This window comes from Heterocephalus glaber, unplaced genomic scaffold (assembly GCF_053883595.1).
Source record: "Heterocephalus glaber isolate CG9 unplaced genomic scaffold, H.glaber_assembly_v1.0 deba00001461, whole genome shotgun sequence".
NCBI lineage: Eukaryota > Metazoa > Chordata > Mammalia > Rodentia > Bathyergidae > Heterocephalus > Heterocephalus glaber.
In genome coordinates this window covers 41017230-41043734 of record NW_028258308.1, presented here as the reverse complement: position 1 = coordinate 41043734, position 26505 = coordinate 41017230, and the positions used below count along the sequence as shown (strand labels likewise).

General features: G+C 36.9%; 1 protein-coding gene across 3 annotated transcripts in view; it reads right to left on the bottom strand.

Moving 5' to 3' along the window:
* The window catches only part of Adam9 (ADAM metallopeptidase domain 9), a 125900-nt gene that overhangs the window by 42796 nt on the left and 56599 nt on the right, over positions 1–26505 (bottom strand). For all 3 annotated transcript variants that reach the window (XR_002386350.2, XM_004855321.4, XM_004855322.4), the window contains exons 12-15: positions 26061–26232; positions 22538–22630; positions 21396–21591; positions 12771–12876 (exon numbers count right to left, since the gene is read on the bottom strand). Coding sequence is in view for 2 of the 3 variants with exons in the window: in XM_004855321.4 (XP_004855378.1) it covers positions 12771–12876; positions 21396–21591; positions 22538–22630; positions 26061–26232 (567 nt within the window). In the remaining variant the exon portion in view is untranslated. The remainder of the gene's footprint in view (positions 1–12770; positions 12877–21395; positions 21592–22537; positions 22631–26060; positions 26233–26505) is intronic.

The following is a 26505-nucleotide window of genomic DNA, read 5'->3' as shown; positions in this document are numbered from 1 at the left end:
CTGGAAAAAATGAAATCAGAAATAATTTCTCAGATAACAGGAGAAATTGTGCCCCTAGTGCAAGACATGATTAATAAATCGAGAGAGGAGCTCAGGAGCATGATGGAATCCCAACATAAGAAACAAATGGAATCCATAAAACAGATGCAAATAGATTTCCAGGACATGAAAAACTCCATTGAAAGTCTACACAGCAGAATGAGCCAATGTGAGGACAGAATTTCAGATATGGAAGGTAAGATTGCAATTAGTGACCAGGAAAAGAAAAATAGCTGCAAAATTATAAGAGAACATAAGAAATCAATCCAGCAGCTGCTAGATGATGCAAAAAAGAATAACATAAGACTGACTGGAGTCAAGGAAGAAACAGGAGAGTGCAGATGACATAAAAAAAATTCTTCACAGAAATAATGGCAGAAAACTTCCCAAGCAGGGGAAAAGAGCTTGACATACAGATAAGTGAGGCATATAGGACTCCAAATAGCCTTGATCAAAAAAAATCTACACATAGGCATATAATTGTTAAGATTCCAGAAACACAACAGAAGAACAAAGTTCTCCAAGCAGTCAGAGAAAAGAAACAAATCACATACAAAGGAGAGCCCATCAGAATCACAGCACACTTCTCAACACAAACCATCAAGGCAAGAAGAGCTTGGAGGGACATACTCCAAGCCCTAAAAGAAAACAGCCACCAACCCAGATTGATGTACCCTGCAAAACTATCTTTCAAAATGGATGGAGAAATAAGATACTTTCATGACAAAGAGCACCTTAGGAACTTCGTGAATACCAAACCAGCACTCCAAAGAATTTGACACAATAGCCTAGGGAACAGACATTGACGATCACAACCACAGGAAGCAAAGGAGAATGAACCCATCTGGCACGACAAGAAATTAAATGTAAAAGGGAGAACCCAACAAAAAGAAAAAGTCATGACAATGATAACTCAGTATGTTTCAGGTATAACCATCAAGGTTAATGGTCGCAATTCACCAATCAAAAGAAATAGACTGGCAGAATGGGTCAAGAAGCAAAATCCAACAATATGCTGCACACAAGAAACACACTTAATTCAAAAGGAAACTCACAGACTGAAAGTTAAAGGGTGGAAAACAATACTCCATGTGACAGGAACCCAAAAGAAAGCAGGAGTAGCTATCCTCTTGGCAGATCAAGTAGATTTCAAACCAACACTGATTAAGAGAGATGAAGAAGGATACTACATCCTTGTAAAGGGAACAATCCAAGAGGAAGAGATGACAATCATAAATATCTATGCACCAAACACTAGTGCACCCAACTATATAAAACAAATACTAACAGACATGAAAAGTCACATATGCACTAATACAATTGTAGTGGGGGACCTCAACACCCCACTGTCACAAATAGATAGCTCAGGTAGACTAAAAATAAGTAATGAAATGCTAGAACTCAATCGAACTCTTGAACAAATGAACTTAACAGATGTTTACAGTCTTCCATCCCACAAAATCAGGATACACATTCTTCTCAGCTGCACATGGGTCATTCTCAAAAATAGACCACATACTCACACATAGAACATGTTTAAGTAAGTGCAAAGGAACTGAAGCTATCCCCTGTATATTATCAGACCATAGTGCAATGAAATTGGAGATCCATAGCAAAAGAAACTCAAAAAATTTCATGAACATGTGGAAATTGAACAACACACTTCTGAATAACCAGTGGGTCACAGAGGAAATTAAGAAGAAATCAGACAGTTGCTTCAATTAAATGACAATGACAATACACCAATATTGGAATCTATGGGACACAATGAAAGTAGTCTTGCGAGGGAAATTCATAGCAGTGAATACGCATATTAGGAAAACAGAACGAGCCCAATTAAACAACCTGATGCTGCACCTCAAGCTTCTAGAAAAAGAAGAGCAGGACAACCCCAGAGCTCATACAAGGGAGGAAATTATAAAGATAAAACCAGAAATCAATGCAATGGAGACTAAGAGAATGATACAAAAAAATCAATGAAGCCAGGAGTTGGTTCTTCAAAAGAATCAACAAAATTCACAAACCCTTACCCAACCTTATCAGAAAAAGGAAAGAAATGGCCCAAATCCATGCAATTAGGAATGAAAAGGGTGAAATTACAACAGACCCAGCAGAAATCCACAAGATCATCAATGCTTACTTCCAGAACCTACATGCCAATAAGATGGAAAACACAGAAGAAATGGACAGATTCCTAGATATATATGAATTACCAAAGTTGAATGAAGAAGACCTAAAAATTCTGAACAATCCAACATCAACCAATGAAATGGAAAATGTAATTAAAAACTTATCAACTAAGAAACCCCCGGGCCCTGATGGCTTCACTGCTGAATTCTACAAGACATTTAGAGAGGAACTGCTGCCACTACTGTTTAAACTCTTCAATGAAATTCAAAGGGAAGCAATACTCCCAAATTCATTCCTGGAAGCAAGCATCACCTTGATCCCCAAAGCAGAGAAAGACTCAACCGAAAAGGAGAACTATAGGCCAATCTCACTAATGAACATAGATGCAAATATCCTTAATAAGATACTGGCAAACAGAATGCAGAAGATCATCAAGAAGATCATACACCCTGATCAAGTGGGATTCATCCCAGGGATGCAGGGATGGTTCAATATACGAAAATCAATTAATGTAATACACTATATCAATAGAGCCAAGGACAAAAACCATATGATTATCTCCATAGATGTAGAAAAAGCATTTGATAAAATCCAACATGCATTTATGATAAAAACCCTACAAAAAATTGGAATAGATGCTCTCTACCTCAAACTGATAAAAGCCATCTATGAAAAATCAACAGCCAATATCATACTAAATGGTCAAAAACTGAAATCCTTCACACTAAAATCAGGAACAAGACAAGGATGTCCACTATCACCACTCTTGTTCAATATAGTTCTGGAAACATTAGCCATGGCAATTAGACAAGAGAAAGAAATAAAAGGAATAAAGATAGGAAATGAAGAAGTCAAACTGTCATTATTTGCAGGTGACATGATACTCTATATAGAAGACCCCAAGAACTCCACCAAAAGTCTTCTACACTTAATAACCAAATTCAGTCAAGTAGCTGGTTACAAGGTCAACACACAAAAATCAATAGCTTTCCTCGACACAAATGACAGACTCACTGAGAGAGAAATAGGGCAAATAATTCCTTTCACAATAGCATCCAAAAAACTGAAATACCTAGGAATCATCCTAACGAAAGAAATCAAAGACCTCTTCTCTGAAAACTATGGCACTCTGAAAAGAGAGATTGAAGATGATATCAGAAAATGGACAGACATGCCCTGCTCCTGAGTAGGAAGGATTAATATAGTGAAAATGGCCATACTTCCAAAACTGCTATATAGATTTAATGCAATTCCAATTGAGATCCCAGCAGCATACTTCATAGACCCCAAGAAAACAATCCAAAAATTCATGTGGAACAAGAAGAGACCCAGAATAACAAAAGCAATTCTAGGTAATAGAGACATGGCAGGGGCTATCACAATCCCCAACCTGCAATTATACTACAAAGCTACTGTGATAAAAACAGCATGGTACTGGCAAAGAAACAGACTTCAGGACCAGTGGAACAGATTAGAAGATGCAGAAACAATGGCAGACACACTCAGTCATCTCATCTTTGACAAAGGAGCCAAACACCCTCACTGGAGGAAAGATAGCCTCTTTAATATATGGTGATGGAAAAATTGGGCTTCTACTTGCCAAAGATTAAAACTAGACTTGTTTCTCTCACCATGCACTAAACTAAAATCAAAATGGATTAAAGATCTAAATATTAAAATAGAAATTCTGAACCAGTGGGAACAGAGGTTAGGTAGAACCCTTGAAGGCATCAGTGTAGGAAAAGATTTTATGAACAAAACCTCAGTTGCCCGTGAACTAGCACAAAAAATCAACAAATGGGATCTCTTCTTATTAAAAGGCTTCTGCACAGCAAGAGAAACCACCAGCAGTGTGAAGAGACAACACACAATGTGGGAAAAAATCTTCACCTGCTCTTCCTCAAACAAAGGTCTACTATCTCAAATCTATAAAGAACTTAAAAAGATCAGACCTCCCAAATTTAAAGACCCAATCCAAAAATGGGCATCTGAAATGAACAGACATTTCTCACACAAAGAAGTAGAAATAGCAAAAAAATACATGAAAAAATGTTCAACGTCACTGGTGATTCGAGAGATGCAAATGAAAACAATGCTGAGATTCCACTTCACTCCAGAAAGAATGGCTGCTATCATGAAATCAACCAATAACAAATGCTGGCCGGGCTGTGGGGAAAGAGGAACCCTGCTCCATTGCTGATGGGAGTGTAGACTGGTGCAACCACTGTGGAAATCAGTGTGGAGATACCTCAAAGAATTAGGACTGGAAGTCCCATTTGATCCCGCTATTCCACTGCTGGGGATCTTCCCCAAAGAATTAAAAGAATCATACCACAGTGATATATGTGCGCCCATGTTCATAGCAGCACAGTGTGTAATAGCTAAAACTTGGAAACAGCCCAAATGCCCATCAACTGGTGACTGGATAAAGAAAATGTGGTTTTTTTAATAAAATGGAGTACTACTCAGCCATCAAAAATGAGAAATTAGAGACATTTATAGCTAAGTGGATGCACATTGAGGTGATACTCTTAAGTGAAATAAATAGGACACACATGTACAAATACCAAATAGTTTCTCTGGTGTGAGAAACTGAAAGTGTAAATAAGGACTAAAATGTATAATAGGTAATGTGAAATAGGAAGAAAAGGGGCAAAGGGGAAAGAAGTGCGAGGGCTAGGGGAAAGGATAGAAGGGAATGGGATTAATATGAGAAAATGGAAAAATAGGAACATAATCTTTGTAAATAGGGAGGAATGGAGGGGTTGAAGGGAGGGCTGGGCAAGGGTGAAAAATAAGAACCAAGAGAGACTATGTAAAGGTGCAAATTTCCAATGATGAATGTCATTATATTGTAAACCTAAAATGTACCGATGATTAGAATGAATAATCGATAATGTAAAATAGGAAGAAAAGGTCCAAAGGGGTAGAGGTAGTGGGAGGGGCAGGGGGAAAGGAAAGAAGGGAAAGGAAAAATGATGAGAAATGGAAAAAATGGAAATAAAGTCTTTGTAAATAGGGAAGGATGGAGGGGGTGAAGGGAGGGCTAGGAATGGGGAAAAAATAAGAACCAAGATGCATTATGTAAAGGTACAATTCCCAATGAGAAATGTAATTGTGTTGTATACCTACAACGTACCAATAAAAGAATTTAACAAAAAAAAAAAAAAAAAGAAATACCTACTAAGTAGGCTTCAGCCAGGCATTCATATTTTAAAGTTAGATGCTACCAGTGTGACACTATGGCATTATAGGCATTACATTTTTGTTTTTCTTCTTTCAAGTTTGTCAGTTCTTTACTACTATTTTTTTTTTCCTTACCAGGGGATGTTCTGTAATCTGAATGTAAGGCCAAGAGATCATTTATAATTACTCACAATATCATGGTAGACTTAATCTCATGAGCTGACATCAACAGAGAACAGCAAATGTTTGTTCTTAATACTGTTATGGCTTGTGTTTAGATGTTGCCCCAAAGCCTTATGCAAATGAGGTGGTGCTTTTTCAGAGATGGCTGGATCTAGAGTGTGTGATGTTGGAATTGATTCAGGGTGCAATGCTAGAGTCAAGAGCACTAGGATTGTGGGTGTGAATGCTACCAGCCCAAAGTAGTCTGGATAAGATGAAAGGGACAGGAAGACACTGTTAAGGTCTCTTGTTGCTTTTGTTGCCTCCCACTGTCATGACCTGTTGCCCCTCTGCTATGTGCACTCTGCCTTGGAGCTGCCAATTATGGACTGAAACCTCTATCAACTGTGAGCTAAATAAACCTTACCTCTTTTAACTTCCGGTATAGGGTATTTTTGTTTCAGCAACAAGAAAAAAGTAATTAAGATACTAACATTCATCAACTTCTTTTACCTTCAAAACTACACTTGGAAATGGATGCCAATATTATTTCCATTTTACATAGGAGATGGGAAAGTGAAGTAATTGGACCATAGTCTCTGAATGCTAAGTGGATGAACTAAAATTTCAACCCAAGGGGTTCAAATATTATTCTTAACTTTACATTATCTTTATATTACTATGTTATCGTTGTATTACCGTTATCAAATATTTATTATTCTCATATGATTGTAAAGTATTTCCTTACATTACCTTTACATTACTATTATTCTTATATTACTATTATAAAATATTATCTTTGTATTACTATAAAATATTCTCAAATGAGCTACCCAGTAATTTATAAATTATACAAGTACAATTTCAATATTTTTAACAACCTACTCATAAAACTAAAGAAGTAAAACAATGCTAAAAACAAAGATATGGTCTGTCTACCAAGGTGCCTTCAAGTCTGCATTAATCCACTTACCCTTTTGTTTTACCTCTGTTTATTTCAACCATTATACTATTTTCCACCTATTCTTTTTTCACTCAACATCTGTACCTTTATTTACTCATCCAACAAAGACTTAACAGACACTATGTTTCAGAAATTATGTTACATGTAAAGATTAAATGTGTCAATGGAGATTGAAGCTCAGCCGGTCCCAGCGCCCGGAAGGAAGCTCCCCGCCTCCATCCCAGGCTGCTAGGGCAGAGAGGGTGAGCCGGTCCCAGAACCCAGAAGGAAGCTCCCCCGCTGCCATCCCAAGCTCCTAGGGCACAGAAGGTGAGCCTCGTAGGCACCAGAAGCACACCCCCAACCCTGGGGAAATGACAAAACACATAAACAAGCCTCAAAAACAGACTTCTGTATCACCTACAGCAACCCCAAAGGGAAACGAGATGGAACACTCTGATACTCAACCAGCTGGACTCTCTGAACTGGCAACAAAAGAGGATCTGGGAAAAATGAAATCAGAAATAATTACTCAGATAACAGCAAAGATTTTGCTCATGGTGCAAGACATGATTAATAAAATCTAGAGAGGACACAGATAAAAAAATAGAGGATCTGAGGAATATCATGGAATTCCAACATAGGAAACAAATGGAATACATAAAACACAAACAGATTTCCAAGAGATTAAAAACTCCATCAAAAGTCTGTGCAGCAGAATGAACCAATGTGAGGACAGAATTTCACATATAGAAGATAAGACTGCAATTAGTGACCAGGAAAAGAAAAATTGCTTTAAAATTGTAAGGGAACAGGAGAAATCAATCCAGCAGCTGCTAGACGATGCAAAGAAGAATAACATAAGACTGACTGGAGTCAATGAAGAAAGAGGAGAGAGTGCAGATGATATAAAAAAAACTGTTCACAGAAGTGATGGCAGAAAACTTCCCAAGGAGGGGAAAAGAACTTGACATACAGAGAAGTGAGGCATATAGGACTCCAGCTAACCTTAACCAAAAAAAATCTACACATAGGCATATAATAGTTAGGATTCCAGAAATCCAACAGAAGAACAAAATTCTACAAGCAGTGAGAGAAAAGAAACAAATCACATACAAAGGAAAGCCCATCAGAATCACAGCAGACTTCTCAATGCAAACCTTCAAGGCAAGAAGAGCTTGGAGTGAGGTATTTCAAGCCCTGAAGGAAAACAGCCACCAACCCAGATTGATGTACCCTGCAAAACTATCTTTCAAAATTGATGGAGAAATAAGATACTTTCATGACAAAGAGCACCTTAGGAACTTCATGAACACCAAACCAGCACTCCAAAAAGTTTAGACAATATCCTAGGAAAAGACAATGAGGATCACAACCCCAGGAAACCCAGCAGAATGAATCCACTGAGCGTGACAAATTAAACGCAAAGGGAGAATCCAAAAAGAAAAAGTCTTGACAAGGCTTTTAAAACTTTTAACTTCATCTCCCTAATGAGTGTATAATTCAATCTTATTATTGTACTGATTAGTATTTTTCTGATTCTAGAGCTGCACACCATTCCTTGTGCTATACTGGCTATTTATCATCTTCTTATGTCTATATTTTAATTGGGTTGTCTATTAATGAGCTATAAGAATTCTTTATATATTCTGCTCATAGGTTATATGCATTGTAAATATGGTCTGTTTAAGGACTACTTTTCATTTTAATGATGTCATTTAAAGTTCTAAATTTTGATGGAATCTCATTTATCAATTTTTTTCCTTTATACATCATGTTTTTTGTATCCTAGGTAGTTCTTGCCTACCCTGAATTCATAAATATTTTCCCTTATAATTTCTTCTTAAAGTTTTATACTTTTAGGCTTTCTTATTTAGGTTCATAGATCCCTTCAAGTTATTTTCATGTATAGAAGAAAAGGGTTGAGGTTAATTTTTTATATACGGATAGCAGGTGTTCTAGTGCCGTTTGCTGAAGACACTATCTCTTCCTCGGCTCTTGAATCGAGTTTATATTCTATAAAATGCTAATGTTAAATAATCTTTCAAAACTCAGTGGACCATATATGTGTGGTTCTATTTCTAGATTCTGTTTTATTCAAATGATCTATATGTCTTTCCTTACACCAACACTGCCTTGATTACTGTAGCTTTAGAAGAAGTCTTAAAATTGGGTGCTAAATGTCTTCCAACACTGTTTTTGTTTTTGTTTTTGGCTTTTCTGGGAACTTTGTACTCCTACATAACTTTAAAATTTCAATATCCAGTTCTTCATTTATAGCAAGTATACACAGACCTGAATTTTTATATATATCTTGTGTTTTCTAATCCTGCTAAATTCAAGTACAAGCTCTAGGGGCTCCTAGAGATTTCTTAGTATTTTCTCTGTAGATGATCATTTCATCTACATATAAAGATTTTGCTTCTGCCATGCCAATCCTATCCTAATTGTGTCATTTTATTGCCAGACTATTTTGATGGGGACTAGGTTTCCAAGTTTAATGGACAGATAAAGAGTAAGCATATCTGCCCTTGTTCCCCACCTTAAGGAGAAAGCATTGTATCTTCTCCATTCATACAAAGCATTCTCGCTGGAAGTATGGAGTACATGTCTTTAATTTGTTGAGAAGTTTCTGTTCTACTTCTAGTATCCTGATAGCTTTTACCATGAACAGCTGTAGAATTTGGTCTAATACTTTTTTCCAACTAGTGACAGGATCATATGGCTTTTTCCTTTCCTCTGTTAAAATGATGACTTTAGGGGGTGGATCTTCCAATGCTGAACCAACACTGCCATCCCTATAATAAAACCACTTTCTACATACTGCCAGATCTGACATCTAATGGTTTGTTTTGTTAAACAAATTTCTATCTATGTTCATATTTTTTTCTTCTATTATCTTTATCCAGTTTTAGGATTAGCACAATGTTGATTTCCTAAAATGAGGGGAGAAGTGTTCCTTCTTTTTTCTGCTTTAATTGTTTGATATAATCTATCAGTTAAAATGTTTATGAGCCTGCTGTTGTCCTCTAGGTAGGTTTTCAAGCTAGGAATATACTTTCTTTAATAGGTGCTATTCAAATTTTATATTTCCTCCAGAGTTAGTTTCATTAATTTGTCTAAGTTACTTCTTAGAAGTTGTCAAATTTATTTCAAAAAAGATTTTTGTAATATGCTTTCTATATCCTTTTAAATTCTGTAAAAACTGTGGTAATGTCTCCTAGATCTTGATATTGTAATTTAAAGAATGTATAACTGATACTGTGTAACAGGAAGAAAAGGTCTAAAAGAGCAGGGGAATTGGGAGGGGTAGGGGAAAGAAAAAAAGGGAAAGGAAAAAATATGAGAAGAGGAGAAAAATGCAAACAAGGTCTTTGCAAATAGGGAAGGTGGAGGCGGTGAAGGGAGGGCAAGGGAAGGGGAAAAAAAATAAGAACCAAGAGACTCATGTAATGGTACAAGATCCCAATGATGAATGTAACTGTACTGTATACTTAAAATGTACCAATAAAGTTAATGGGGAAAAAAATAAAAATAAAAAAAAAATAAATGTGTCAATGGAATTTATAGTTGTTAGGAAAGGTGATAATCACACAAAGATAGTCACATAAAACTGGCAAAGCCTGCAGAAGAATTTTCCAGAGATGAGGAAAATCTAGTAATAATAAAAGGGTCAATTCATCAAGACATAATCCTAAATGTGTAAGTAAATAATAACAAATTCAAAATCTGCAGCAAAAAAAGAGAACTACAAAGAAAACATCAAAGTCACAATCATAACTAGAGAGTCTAATATACCTCTCATAAATGGAAGGAACAGATAAAACACACCCCTTCTTAAAGAAGAAAAAGTGACAATTAATGTAACACTTATAAAATAACACATTCAACAACTTCAGGATGTACTTTGATTTCAACTGCATATGGAACATTCACCTGGATAAACCAAACGCTGGGCAACAACGCATATCTCAATAAATCCCAAAGAGCTAAAATCACATACAGTATGTTCTCAATAGTATTAAACTAGAAAACAAAATCAAACAGATAATAAGAACATTCCCAACTATTTGAAAAATAAGCAATACATTTTCAATAATCCAGTCAAAGAAGAAATCACAATGTAAATTAGAAAACACTGTATTTGGAAATGAACAATAATGAAAATACAACTTATCAAATTCTGTGAGAAACAGGCACGCAGCTTAAAAACACCCATGAGAGGGCTGGGGATTTAGCTCAGTGGTGCCTGTGCCTGCCTCACAAGCGCAAGGTGCCAAGTTCGATCCCAGTGGCAAAAAAAAAAAAAAAACAACTGTGAGAAATGATAGAGAAGTGCTATACAATAAGACCGGCCCTTGCCTTGCCTCCATTTTTTGTTCACAGAATGTTTTGTTTTGGAAATGTCAGTTTGTGTTGCTGGGGTCCTACCCAATGTATTAAAATAGTTTGTGACTGCTTGAACTGTGTGATCTTTCACGAATGTTCTGTTAAGCTCTGCCCCCTCACAAGAAGGTTCTGTTCCCACTTGACACCATCAATTATTCATTCCAATCCTCATCCACACTTTCGGTTTCTCACACCAGAGAAACCATTTGGTATTTTACACACAGGTGTTCCGTTTATTTCACTTAAGAGTATGGCCTCAATATGCATCCACCCAGCTACAAATGTCTCTAGTTTGTCATTCTTTATGGCTGAGCAGTACTCCACTTTACAAAAAAACCATATCTTCTTCATCCAGTCTCCAGCCAATGGGCACCTGGGCCATTTCCAAGCTTCAGCCATTACAAACTGTGCCGCTATAAACATGTATCACTGTGGTATGATTCTTCCAATTCCTTTGGGAAGATACCCAGCAGAGGAACAGCTGGGTCAAAGGGGACCTCCAATCCTAGTCCCTTGAGGCATCTCCATACTGATTTCCACAGTGGTTGCACCAGACTTCACTCTCACCAACAATGGAGAAGGGTTCCCTTTTCCCCACAACCCCACCAACATTTGTTATTGATTTCCTGATAGTAGCCATTCTTTCTGTAACTCAACCCCTCTGCTTCACTGAGCAGGCTCAAGCAACATGTGTTTCAGGAATGTTCTGTAACTCTCCCCCTTTGCTTCAGTGAGCATGCTCACCTACCCTGTAGATCCCTATATAAGGAGGCTCTCATTTCTGGTAGAGCACTCAGACTGCTCTGAGACCGCCAGGGCTCACTGATGTAATAGTTTTTTTTCTCCACCTCTTCAACTGACCATCGGATTTTCAAGTCTTCAAATTACGAGAGCTGTGACCCAGAGCTGTGGCACTTGGCTGCAATACTGAGCTGTAACACTTGGCTATAGCACTGAGCTGCTCTGCTCTGCCGCAAGAGAAGGATCTCTGATCCTTCAAGAAGCCATACATGAACTGAAATCTGGAAGGTGAACAGAATTAACCAGGCTAAGAAGCAACAGCAGTGCAGAGGCTATGGCTGAAAGATCCATGTAGGCCGGAATGGCTGACGTACTACACAGAGGCGGCAAGTACAAAAGTAAGTAAAATTATGTGTGTGGGGGGTCGGGGGGGTAAAGGGCATTCTACACAAACAGTCAACATTTCTGAATGATATTGAAAGGTCAAGCAGCATAGATTTTAAAATGCCTGTTGGATTTGTGACCTGGAAGTCACTGTTGCTATTTCTTAGCAAACACTGTCTCACTACAGTTGCTTAGGCTAACTGGTAGCTTAGGAGGCAGAGATGGGAGAAACAATACACAGTATTACAAAGAATTCCAATTACTTAAAATGTCAGCACAAGTACCTGTAGTACACAGGAAAAAAAAGGGACAAATACACTGAAATCACTGACTACATACGGACTGAGATAACAGATGACTTTTTTCTCATTTATAATTTTTAGTATTATTATAGTTTTAACAATAAGGAAATATTAGTTATAGAAATAAAAAATGTTTTACTTCATCATTTCTAAGTTACACAGAGTCAGACAAAACAGTGAAGTCCAGAAGTAATTCTACAAGTACCTTTACCTTGGGACTTAGTAATATATTTTATTGAAAGGAAGAGTATTTAGTTGGGGTTCTTACTGTAGATTAAGGAGAAACAAAGTAAGATTCTAAAACTCACTAAATTTGAGAAAGTTGATGACTAAAGGGATGAAATATTTTGGTTTCATTCCTAAACTTTTGTTGTAAAATCTAAGTTTGAAAACTTAGGTAATTAAAGGAATAAAAAGCCAGCAGTCACAAAAGACCTTAGAGATGACTGGTCTTATAATCTTTCACAATCCTCTATGACCTCACCTCCACTTACCCAGTGGCACACTTCTTGTATTCATTCCCAGAGAAACCACAATTGCCAAATCTGTCACCTTTAGAATTCACTTCAATGAAGCAATCTCTTGGGGCAGCCTTGGCTTCTGTAACGTTGAACATTTAAAAGAGAAAAAAGTTATGGCAATTTAACTGAGAAACTAAAGTACACCTACCATAGTCCCTAAACCTAGATGAAGTGCCTCCACAACTCTGAAAAGGTTTCAGATCTTAAATATAAAACATTTTTGTTCCATATTTCATATGAAACAAAAAATGTAAAAATAAGCCAGGTTTGTTGGTGCACACCTGTAATCCCAGCACTCTGGGAGGCTAAGGCAAGAGACCTCAAGTTTGAGCCCAGGTTGGACAATTTAGCAAGACCCTATCTCAAACCAGTAAGTAAAATAATGGGCTCCAGATGTACCTCAGTGTGAAGGCCCTTGGTTCAATCCCCAGTACCTCAAAAAACAAATTATGTATAACTTAATTTTTTCACCTAAGTGTAAATGCCTAAAAATATTTTATTGGAAATATTTTCAAGCCAAAATGCCAATAGTTTCTCTTTAATAAAGGAAACTCACTTGCCTACTTACACATCCAACACTGTGCTGCTTAGTTTTAAGGAAAATGAATGTGGGGTGAAGAGATACAGCAAAAAAATTAAAAATTAAAAAATTAAAAAGAGGCAGAAGATCAAATAAGATGAAAATGAATACAGAAGACCTGCACAGGATAAATGACACATGGCAATATCCCCAGCCAAACCCTTATAAGATCAGAAATAGTGATTAAAAACTTCAGATGATATACAAAGTACCTACAGTTAACGTAGTCCTGGGGTTTTTTCTGCAAACATTTATGAAGGTAATATCTTTGTCAAATAATAGTATGTGCCTTATTTAAAACCCTACCTATAATTACTCTTTTATTCTGGAATAACTTCCCTATTCCTCCATAAACACTTCAAAAGCTCACAGATCTCCCCACTCTATCTCATGACCTGACTTACATAAGTCTCATTTACTTCTTAGTTGGCCTTTCTTCAGTTCCCCATAAGATAAGGGGTACAACAGAAAATAGAGACAGTAGAAATATGGTATGAAAATCAACTTCAGCTTCATAGAAACCCAACATTGTAAGCATGACTAATCATCTTACCTAAACAAAAGAAATAATAACAGAAGAAGTATGGGTTGACCCAACCTAGCTACCTACTTACCTACCTTCCTCCCACTCTTCATTCATTAAATATATATTAACCACCTTCGAAGCATTTCACACCTCAATAAGGTAATAGTTTCCCATTAGCTTTCTGGAGGAAAATCCCTTTTATTACTAACTGTATGGGGTTTTTCTCAATTAAAGATAAGCATTGACAAACATGCAGCACCCATATATTTCATAAAGTTGAACATGTTGTTGCGGCTGTTCCTAATGACCCAAGATTTTTTTTAAAAGGCCTTGAAGATGGGGAGATAGAACTCTGGAATAGTTCTGGCACAAACCACCAAGAGCCAATTATCAAACACAGCATTTGCCTTAACCTGAAAAGCAGCCGCACCATGCAGAGCACCCCTGTTAGCATCACAGCCAGCTCAGTGTGTGATCAACATATAGCTTGTGAAAGGTGATGCTGTGCCTCAATACAACTCCAAGGTTCTTATCAGAAGGACAACAACCAGCTGCCTGAATCCTTTCTCTGAACCTCAAAGCTATTCTCCACAATGGGGCCGAGGATTAAGTTCGGTGGTTCCACCACCTGCTTCATAAGCACGAGGTCCTGAGTTCGATCCCCAGTACCAAAAAAAAACACCTATTCTCCACAATGTAGCTAGAGAAATTCCAAAGCAAATCTGATCATGGCATTTACACACTTAAAACCTATGTTTGTCCACTATCTGGGGCAGAAAAATCTTAATCTGAAATCCATGAGTCCACCAGTGGGAGCAAGATCTTTTAAATGGCAATAATCCAGTTTGTCTTGGCACTATTAATGTTGCTGATTTTGTTACTATTGCCAAGGTGGCATAGTTGTTGCTGTTAACTGCTTTTCTCTGCATGCCAATATCTGAATTGCCTTTGTGTCTATTATTATTATTCTATTAATTTCCTTTTATTCCTACCTTGTAAATATATATCTTATATTAAATCTGTTTCTCTAGTGAGCACTGACTGGCACAGCCCTCCTGATGGGGTTAATGCCACTGCACAAGGGTGAGTTTGGCCCATTAGTCTCTTTTCCTTCCTCCTTTCACCATGTGATGACACAAAATGAAAGCCCTCACCAAATGCTAGCACCTCAGTCTAGGACTTGCCAGCCTCCCAAACTGTAAGCCAATAAGTTCTGTTCATTATAATTTACCCACACTGTGGTGTATTCTGAGAGCAACACAAAACAGACTACGACAAAATCGCAGAATAGCGATCAAACAGCAAAATACAGCTTCTATAGTATCTGGAATTGAGATACCGTACCTAAAAAACAACCTGGGGAAGAGCAAAAAAGATCTCCGGGAATATCAAGAAGGAGCTGATGAGAAAACTAGAAACAACAGAGAACTGGAGAAACAGAGAACAATGCAAAAAAAAAGACCAAAGCAATCTGGAAAGTGTACCCTAGCTCCTGGGGAGGGGACCTGTTTTAGAAAACACAGGGTAAGCAGGGAGACCTCAATTCTAGGGAAAAACAAGCTGAACCAGCAGCACTAGCAGCAAGAAAAGCTGATGGTTATTGTAAACTGTAAAAACAGTGTGGGGTTTTACTCTGAAAGTGGCTCCTTCTGCATGGCAGGGAAGAGTTGGAAAAGAAATCCAGTGCAGCACCTACCATATTTGAGAGATTTTAATCAAGAGGCATTTTGAGACAGGGTTAATTACTTAAATCTGGGCCACAGAAAAACTATGAAACTATGTCACCTCCCAGCAGGGCAGGAATCAGCATTGGCACATGAAAACATGAGTGTGAAAACAAAACAGGTCTTCTCAGTGACTCACTATCCTTCCCCTAGATTTGTTGGATTCTAAGACTACAGACCCTGGAGAAAAAAACACTACTTCAAAAACAGAGAGGAATTATTTTTGGCCTCAACTTTTTTTGTTCCTTCATTGGTTCTGGGGGGCTTGTCCCCGCCCCCCTCCTTCATTTCATATTTTTCTCTCCTTTCCTTTAAAATTTTTTCTCTTTTTTTATTTTGCTGGTTTTTTCTCATTAGTTCTTTTCTGTCATTATTCTATTAATTTCCTTTTATTCCTTAATGAGATGCTTTATCTCACTTTTCTCTCCTCCTGTTCATCTTCCATTGCTTAATTTCTCAAATTTTACTTCCATTCTCCTGTTCCCCACCCCCTCCATCTTTACTAGTATAAACATTAAGCTTTATTTATCTTTAGATAGTTAACTCTATGGTATTACTATTGAAGACTTTTCTATTGCTAGTGGGGGTATAGTTGCTGCATTTAGTAGATATTTACTATATGTCAGATTTTGGTTTGTCTTAGTGTTTATACTAAATTGTAGATCTCTTTTCTATAGTTAAGAGGGGTATATTACTGGTTCTTCTTTTTTGTGTGTGTGTGGTACCGGGGTTTGAACTTGGGTCCTTGCGCTTGCGCAGCAGGCAGCGAAACCACTGAGCTAAATCCCCGGCCCTATTACTGGTTCTTATGGTATGTCAATAATCCAGTTTGTCTTGGCACTATTACTGTTGCTGATTTTGTTACTATTGCCAAGGTGGCATAGTTGTTGCTGTTAACTGCTTTTCTCTGCATGCCAATATCTGAATTGCCTTTGTGTCATTTAACAATACTTTTGGGGGCTGGGGATTTAGTTCAGTGGTTCTGCCGCCTGATGCGCAAGCGCAAGGGGCCAAGTTCAATCCCTGGTACCAAAAAAAAAAAACAATACTTCTGGCCTGGCCAGGGATTTAGCTCAGTGGTACCATGCCTGCCTCGCAAGCACAAGGTCCTGAGTTCAATCCCCAGTACGCAAAATAAAAAAATAAATAAATAAATGTAACAATACTTCTAGCCATTCCGTAGTACTGGGTGTTGTGGGAATTACACTTCATCTTCCACTCCCAAATTAACAGAGGTAGGCAGATCTTGAGACAGAGCCAAAAGCCTATTGTTAGCCAGGAAAAGCAGACAGTAACTAAAAAAATCTCCACACTAGCAACGAACTCTTTCCACTATAATCAACCTTCAAACCTCAGCATGTGCACGCGCACGCGCGCGCGCGCACACACACACACACGCACAAAACAAACCAACAACAATAGACACATGAGAAGACAAGGCAACAAAGTGCCTCCAAAAACTTCCAAACCCCCCAAAACTGACCCTTGGGGCACTGAGGGGAAGGAAATCAAAAGCCACAAAGTTGAATTATTCCAAATGATGAAAGGAGATTTTAAAAGATCAATAAGGTGTTCAGTGAGCTCAAAGAACCTAACTAAACAGATAATGGATTTAATAAAACAATCAGTGAGTTTACAAAAGACACTAATAAAAAGCTATCTGAGCTTAAAAAAATAATACAAAACATGAATGACCAGTCTGGCAAAGAATTAGAGTCCATGAAAAACACGAAGCTATTAAAAATTCTATTGAAAGTATGGGCAGCAGAAGTGACCAATATAAAAAGTGTCACAGTTAGAAAATAGAGATGAAGCCATTGACCATATACTCAGAGATGGCTTAAAAACAAGAGAACATGAAAAATGGATCCAACAGCTGCTAGATGATGCAAAGAAGACTAAGATGATGCAATCTGAGCCTAAGTAAGAATCAGTGAAAAATCAGAAGACAGCACAGGAGAAAAAAAAAAAACCTGTTTACAGAAATAATAGCAGAAAACTTTCCAAATACAGGGAAAATCTCACACAGAATACGTGAGGCATACAGAATCCCAAATAACCATGATCAGAAAGGAACTTCTCCAGGAAACATTACAGTCAAAAATCCCAGAAGTCCAAAACAATAAGAAAATCTTAACCTTTTAATGCCTAGTGATCCATTTTTGGAATGTCCATAATAGTGGAACGTAATGAAATGTGTTCTCTTCAAATTCTTGTTCCTTCAGTCTTTTTGGTAACATATATGAATTTTATACAAAAATACGAAAAATTCAATATTTGGCATAAACAGGTTAAAAACTGTTAGAGAAAAGCAATAAACCACTTATAAAGGTAAACCCATTGGAATTACAGTAGATTTCTCAACACAAACCTTAAAGTCCAGGAGAGCTTGGAGTGAAGTATTTCAGGCCCTGAAAGAAAATACCTTCCAACCCAGACTGGTATATACTTCCAAAGTATCTTTCAACAATGATAGAGAAATAAGGTATTTCCATGACAAAGAGGACCTTAAGAAATTCAGGACCATCAAACCAACCCTCCAAAAAATTCCCAAGCCTATCCTAGAAAGAGACAATGAAGCCAACAATACTAAAATGTTTAATGGATGAACACACCATGCAGGGGAAGCAGTTAAGCAGAAGGGGAAAAAAAGGGAATGAGCAACAGAGATTACTGTATTACTCTGGTTACAGATTTGCTGTCCCTACATACAATGCTTCTGCCAAAACTATCTGGTCCTTTGGAATTCCTAATTCACCACGTGTTCTTCCACACACCCTTGCTTCTGATCAAAGAACTCACTCCACAGCAAATGAAGAGTGGCAATGGGCCTACGTGCATGGAATGCACGGTTCTCACCATGCTCCTCACTATCCTGAAACAGCTGCCTTGTTGGACCACTGGAAATGCCTTTGGCAGACTCAGTTACAGCACCAGCTAGATGGTTATACCTTGAAGGGCTGGGACAAGGTTCCCCAGAAGGCTACATATTCTCTGAATCTCTTCCAACAAATGATGCTGATTTTCACATAATGAGGATTCAGGGTAAAGTCAGCAAGGGGTGGAAGTGAGAGTGGCATCTCTCATCGTTACTCCTAGTGACCCACCAGAAAAACTGTGTTTCCTATTCCCATGACTCTACATTCTGCTAGCTTAGAGGTTTTAGTTTGAAAGAGAAGAATTCACCACCAGAAGCCACAACAATGATTGCATTGAATTGAAGTTAAGCCAGTCACACAGCCACACTGGACTCATGCTTCTGAATCAATAGGCAAAGAAGGCAATTACTGTGCTGGCTGGGATGCCTAATCTGACTACCAAAGCAAAACTGGACCACTGCTCGACAATGGAGATAAAGAAGAGCACATCAGGAGTACAGTTACAGTTTATATCTAGATGTCTCCCTGAACCCTCATCCAATCACAGCTGGGGCTTTTTGGAAGTGATAAGATCATGTGGGCACTGTACTCATTGGGTTAGTCCATTAACAAGTTAATAACTAAATGTGCTGTTAGGAGCTGGGGCCTGGATAGAAGAGCCAGATCACTGGGGATGGGACCTGAAAGGGCATATTTTCCTCCCCTGATCCACCCTTCTCCCTCTCAGATTCTGGCTGCCATAAGGTTAGCAGCTTTTCATTCACCATGGCCCCTCTGTCATGCTGTTTCTCCTTTGGAACCATTGACCTTGGAGTGAAACATAAGCCAAAATAAACCTCTCTTCCTTTAACTTGCTGTGTCAAGTATTAAGTCCCAGGAATGAGAAAGTGACTAAGACATCCCTTATGGCAACTCATAATTACCACATTCTGCCATTAAGGTCAATGAAAACTTCAACAACAAATGCAAGCTACTAATGGCCCAGATCCTTTAGAAATGGAAGGTCTGGTCACCCTTTTAGGTCAAGAATCATGACCAGCTGAGGTACTTAGTGAAGGTAAAAGAATACAGAAAGGACCAAAGTAAATGAGAGGCATGACCATATAAGCCATTACAGAAATGGGGAGTGACATTACATTAGTACATTTTTATTTTGTCAGGAATATAATCATGATAAAATGCATCTTTGTCTCCCCTCTTGTCCCTTTATCATGTAATAATAGATCCACTGATCGTATATCTGTCAGGGCAATTTTGGATTTAATTCAGTAGAATAAGTAAAGCAGATTGTCCTAATGTGCAGGCCTCATTCAATCAGTTTTAAGCCTAAAGAAGAAAAAAGCTAACCTCCTTCCAGTAGGAAGAAATTCTTCTGCAGACTAAGACGTCAGCACTCTTCCTGACACTGAAATTAAACTGAAACACCAGCTCCTCCTGGCACATGAACCTGCCAGCCTTCCCAATGGAACTACACAATTAGCCTTAATGGTTCTAAGGAATTCAGGTTCAGATTCAGATTCAGATTCAAACTAAACCATTGCTTCTCTTTGGCCTCAAGCTTGCCAACTCACTCTGCAGTACTGGTACTTAGCCTCCACAATTGCATGAACCAATTCATACTGTGAGTGTGTGTGCGCGCGTGCGTGTGTGTGTGTGTGTGTACACACAGATATTGATTCTGCTTCTCTGGAGAACCCTGACTAGTGTAGTGCACCACTGGCTAAAACTGAAGAGAAACAGGAAATATTTAGACTTCTTCAGACACAGTGTAATTAGTAGAAACTGAAGCCTCTAACTACCCCAAGGCAAAACAATTTGCAGTTCAATTAGTGCTAAGAGGGGGAGAAGGGGAGAGAGGGAGAGGGAGAGAGGGGGAGAGAAAGAGAGAAAGAGAGAAAGAGAGAGAAAGAGAGAGAGGCACAAATTCTAGAAAAAAACAAAAGGTAGAAAAGCAATTGTAACTTACTACATACTTCCATTGTGAACAGTGTGAACATGGCTACTATACAATAAACAGACAACACTGCTTAGCTAAAACTAAAATTAATCCATATTAGAAGGATGGAGAATGGGAAATGAACATAGGTATAATGGGAGTTGTCAAGGGTTGAAGGAAGACCAAAAATGAAATCTCCTCTTTCATAAAAATAAAAAAGCACCATTACCAAATGAAGAGATTATCTAAGGACCTGGAGAAAGTCACAGAAACTCAGCTACAAAAGGTAAAAGTTGTTACCTCAAAGGATGAAGATGATGGGTAGAAACAGGCTTTAATTTTCATAATAAACCTTATAGAATAATTCAGTTTTTTAAATCTCTGGTGTACCTCTGAAAAAAATAAAAACTTTTAAAGAAAAAAACATGAAAAAATAAAAACAGATTCTAACTATGCATCAGTAGGAAAATGGTTAAGCCATGGTCCATTTAGCTAATGGAATACCCTAAATACTATGATAAAAATGATTAAAATACATGGACCTCAAGAACATTCTGAAGGAATGATGCAAATAGCAAACCCAAGTATACAACTTCATATTATTAAAACTAGAAAATGAGGGCTAGGGTGTAGTTCAGTGATACATCACTGGCCTAGCATGCACAAGGTCCTGGATTTGATCCCCAGCACCATTAAAAAAAAAAACAAAAAAACCCTAGCAAACAATGCTCTGTGTATTTTACACACAAAGACAGAGATAATTATAGAAAGCAAAAGTAAAAACAATTAATTAAATTTGGGTCTTATTAAAATTCATAACGATTGCCACTAGAAAAAGAAGGAAGATATTATAAGAAAATAGAAATAAGAACTTGTTATCAGTAATGTTGTATTTCCCTTCTTTAAAAGTTTAAGGAAAATGAAATCAAAGCAGTCAATTATAAATATCTTACTTGAACCAAAGATGACTTGACATTGAGCATCATAGTACTGGCACATGCCATTGTAACAATATGCCTTGTTATTCTGGCAAGGATATCCATTCTGAATAAAAACATCTGGCTGGCAGAACTGAGAAGAACCATTGCAATACTCTGGAACATCACATTCATTAGTTTTTCCTCGGCATAAAGAACCTCCTGGAAGGAACTAGGGCAAAAAAATTCAAATTAAATAGGAATATATGGACAATTTCTACAAATTTCACAAATTTGAGACCACAGCATTTTTATAACAATAAAGGGTTTTGCCAACAACAAAAAATTAAATAAGGCATATAAAAATGAACAAAGGCCAATAATAAGCAATTCATAAACATAGAAAATGAAAAACTGTAACTTCATTGGTAACCAAAAGAAATGCAAATTGAATAAAAATGCAAGAACATTTTACACTATTGTACTAACTAGAATTACAGGACTTGCTACTAACCAACATTAGCATAAAGAAAAATATTTGACAGAAGTATAGACTGGTACGTTTGCAGAAGATTTACAAAATGTGTACCAAAAATTTGAATATGCATATTCTTACTCAATGATTTCTCTTATAAGCAATAACTGGAAACAAACTAAATGTCCACTAGCAGTTAGCTAGATACATTATGGTACAGCCACCCAAAGGAATAGTAATTATATAACCATGTAGAACTACAAGACTCGAGAAAAGTCTGAATCTTACGGAAGAGAATAAGTAATGAAAATATTCGTACTGTATCTGTATCCATTTACAAAGAATCATACACTTGTACCCTTATATTTGTATGAAAAAAAGTGACTAGCAAATTATCAACACTGGCTACTTGATGAGTATAAAATGATAGTCTTTCGTTTTCTATACTTTGGCATTGTTGAATTATTTTTAACAATCATAAATTACTTTAAATTCTTTAAAAAATTGTTTCAACTTGGGAAAAAGTGAATAGACCATTTATCATAAAAGAATATGCTTTGAAATTGCAAATAAGTGCCATAAAATTTGTTCCTATAATCATATAGTGAAAATAGTCTTTTCTTAGCGTTTTCAGGAAACAAATTTTGATATATACATTTTTCTTTTTCTACTTTTTTGTTCCTAAATAAGGAAGAATTCTTACTTGGCAGTCTTTACAACAGTCGCCATATGCACACTCAGCAAATGATTTAAGCTTACAAGTACTTCCTTCACAGCAAGGGTCCAATTCACATTCCTGCAAACAGAAAATGACTGTGAATGTGACATTAATATACATTAATCAAACTCTTTTCTTATACCTAAAATCTGCTTTATTCTAACTTGGCTATCACAATTACTCTTTACCATCAATAACTGAACTTAAGGATTTATTAGTTACAAGTATTTAGGTCTCAACATATTTCAAGAGACTGGAATCAGAGCATGTGCCTCAGTCCACCATAATAAAATACCACAGACTGGATGGTCTACATGACAAAAATTTATTTTCTCACAGTTGTGGAGGCTGAAGTCCAAGAACAAGGTTCTCCCAAATTTGGATTCTGGTAAGATCTCTCTTCCTGGCCTGTAGAAGGCTACCTTCTCACGGTGTAAGGTACCTAGTGTCCCTCCTATTAAAGACACCAATCCTGTCAGTTCACAGTCCCACCTTCTGTTCTTATTTACCTTAGTTATCTTCTCAGCCATGAATTTTGGGGATACATAAATATTCAGTCCATAGCAGTATATTTAATGATCACAAACAATTAAGCATTCATGAAAGCATTTCTCTTCATGTTCAGAATCCAGTTTTTCTGTTGGGTGGTTTTTCATCCTAGTGTCTACCTAGGGAGGTAGTGCTGGGGATCTATCCCAGCCCTGTGCATGCTAAAGCACATAACTCTATCATTAAGCTACATATGGCTTCTCTTACCACACTTCAGGCCATAATGATTCCACTTTGTCTCCAATATCCCACCTGCACAAATACCATCTCCCCTGGGTTAATACAGCAATATTAATAATCTGGTTTTTATATTGTGCTGTAGCTTGACACAATTGGGAAAAAACTTGAACAAGAGTACATGGGACTGTACTGTGTAAGTTTCTGTCAGCATATAATTATTTCATTTTTAAAGTGTTTTTAATTTTATGTTTTCTTATTAACATAATAATTATATATATATTTATTGGATACAGTGTGATTTTCAACACAAATTCAATGTATACTAATCAAATAAGGGTGATTAACATTTCCATCTCACAATAAAAATTTTAAAATAAATGACTTACAATCTATACTACCTTGCAACATATCAAAAACAGGAAGTCAAAAATGGATCAATGGACCAAAATGTAAAAGTTAAAACTATGAAACTTCTAAAAGAAAACTTTGTAACTTTAGAGTAGGTAGTTTTTAAATATAACAACAAAAGCACAATCCATAAAAGCACAAAATGATAAAATGGATTTCGTCAAAATGGAAATACTCTAACTCTTTAGACGATACTCTTAAGTTAAAGGCAAGCTACCATGTGGAGAAAATACTTACAAAATAAAATATCTGACAAAGTGCTTATTCCTGGAATATACAAAGTAATCTCAAAAATCATTTAAAACCCAATTTGAAAAACAGAGAAAGGAGTCAAACAGACACATCACAATATACACAGATAGCAAATGAACACATGAAAACATGCTCAGCATACTCGGGCCTTAGGAAAATGCAAATCAATACCTTAATGAGGCATTACTTCCCATCTAGCAGAATGGTTAAAATGAAAAAGACTGCATGTGAAGTACCAGTGAGGATATGAAAGAACTGGGCCTCTCACACATGGACAGTGGAAATGAAAATGGCATAAGCACTTTGGAAAAGACAGTGATATCTTGGTTGTCAAATGGCTCCAAGCTCAAACTTTCCACTACTCAAGATCGGAGTTTGAAAAAATACCTGCTCGGTGTTCTTAACTTTGCTCTAGTCAAATTGAATATCCGACTTGAAAAAATGTGTATGGGTAGTGAGTAGGTCCCGCTTCGCGGCTTGCTGCTGACACAAAGGGGTGACACCTCAGTCTAAGCACTGCTCTTGCCCAGACAACACACAGTGCTTGTGTTAGTTTGTAAAACATTCCTCATTGTGCTTATTTTTTTTTTTTTGCACTTTATTTGTGTAAAATATCGTAACCATAGCTTCAAAGAAAGTTAGCAATACCAGCAGTAAAGTGATAAAGTCAAAGAAATCATTGTAAAATTTGTTAAAGTCCTGGAAAAATGAATTTGTAAGTGTAATTTCTAGGCCTCAGAACCCATTATTTGGTTTTCCATTATTTCTTATGGGAAAAATATATTCAGTTCTTGAACTTTTCTGTGTTCAAACACAAATTTAGAATGAACTGAGTTCGACAACTGAGGTATTGCTGTAATTTGAAAGTTTCTCATACAACTATCATACGATCAAGTCACTCCACACCAAATTATTCACCTAAGAGAAGTGAAAACCTATGTCCACATAAAGACTGTACACAAAGAGCTTTATTTGTAATAGCTCAAAACTAAAAACAGCTCAAATACCCACCAAGAGACAAATACATAAACTTCAGCATATCCATAGTACTCAACAATAAACAACAGTAAGAGAAAGAACTATTGGCATAACTACAACTGCATGGATGAATCTCAAAATCAAAATACATAATAAAAGAAGCAAACCAAAAAAAAAGGTTTTCCTTCTATATAAAATTCTAGGAAATGAATACTAATAAAAGACAATCAATGCTTGCCTGAGGAAAATGGGGGAACAAGAAGAGGTGAGTAATACACTACTAAGAGGTATTGTCATTTGAAAATGAAAATATTAAAAATACCAATCACTTGGGTTATCATAGGAATTACACTCTAAAATATTTAGCAGAATTCCCTGACATGCATCAATTGTGTAATAACAGGCCAACACCGCTTCAGCAAGACACATACATACTGCCCTTCTTTAAAGTAAAGGCATCTAGTGAAGGCTAGGTGTGGTCAGGTAAGGAAGAAGATGCCCTTCTGGAAAAGACTGAGAGTACAGTAGGATTTACATGCAGTTAAACACATTTCCAAACATAATGCCTAGGAGAGCGAACTTCAGGAGGCCATTCTGAGAGGACGAGAGATGTGCATGGGTTTAGGGCAGTGTCAGTAAGAGGTCTGATAAAGTCAGTGGTGAGTAGGTAAACTAGAGATTAATAAAGGGAGAACAACATTTTGAGTAGTAAGAATTTTTATACTGAAGAACCCCAAAGGATGGGCCAGCCTTGATTTATTTTTCAAATGAGTGCAACTGCATAAATACTTCTGCAGTGGCATTTGCCAAAATATTTAATGCTTACAAATAAAGAGCCAAGTGAAAAATTAATTCATTTTTTAAAATAAATAAATAAGTTAATAACCGTAACAAAAATGGTAGAAGACGGGGAAAAAAGAAAACAGAAGAGAGAGCATATGTGGTTCATTCCTTGACTTCAGTTATATTCTGAGCAGAAGGAAATGACTAATTCCAGAAACACAGTCACACAGACAAAATAATTCTCATTTTGCCACTACAGATTATTTTAGCTCCTATGCCAGAGTTGCACAAAACCAGTAATTTTTTTTTCTAAATCTCACAATAATTTTACAAAGCAAAAATCAAAAATTAAACTGACCTTTGGAGTTCCACAGTCACATTCTTCTCCAGGGTCCACCAATTTATTACCACAGGAGGGCGCACTATAGGCTTCATCGGGCTTTGGAATATTAAGGAGGCAATTTCCTCCTTTATTTAAAGTTAACTTTTCAAAATCCTCTGCACTACAACTGCTGAAGTTTCTGGAACCTCTATAATAAATATTAAAAAAAAAGATCTTACATCATAATGACTGTTCATTTTTAAATGCTTAAGTCATGTCTTTAACCAAAAAGAATTAAATACTGCAAATGCTCAAAAATAAGCTAACAAAAGTTGATGGAAATTAGAATAACTATTCCTAATATAGAACATTAAAGCTACTATATAATGGTTCACAATTTTGGTTACATTATATTGTACCTCCATGAAAATATCTTCCAAACATATCACTTACACTGAAACACAAAATTGTAATTTTCAGG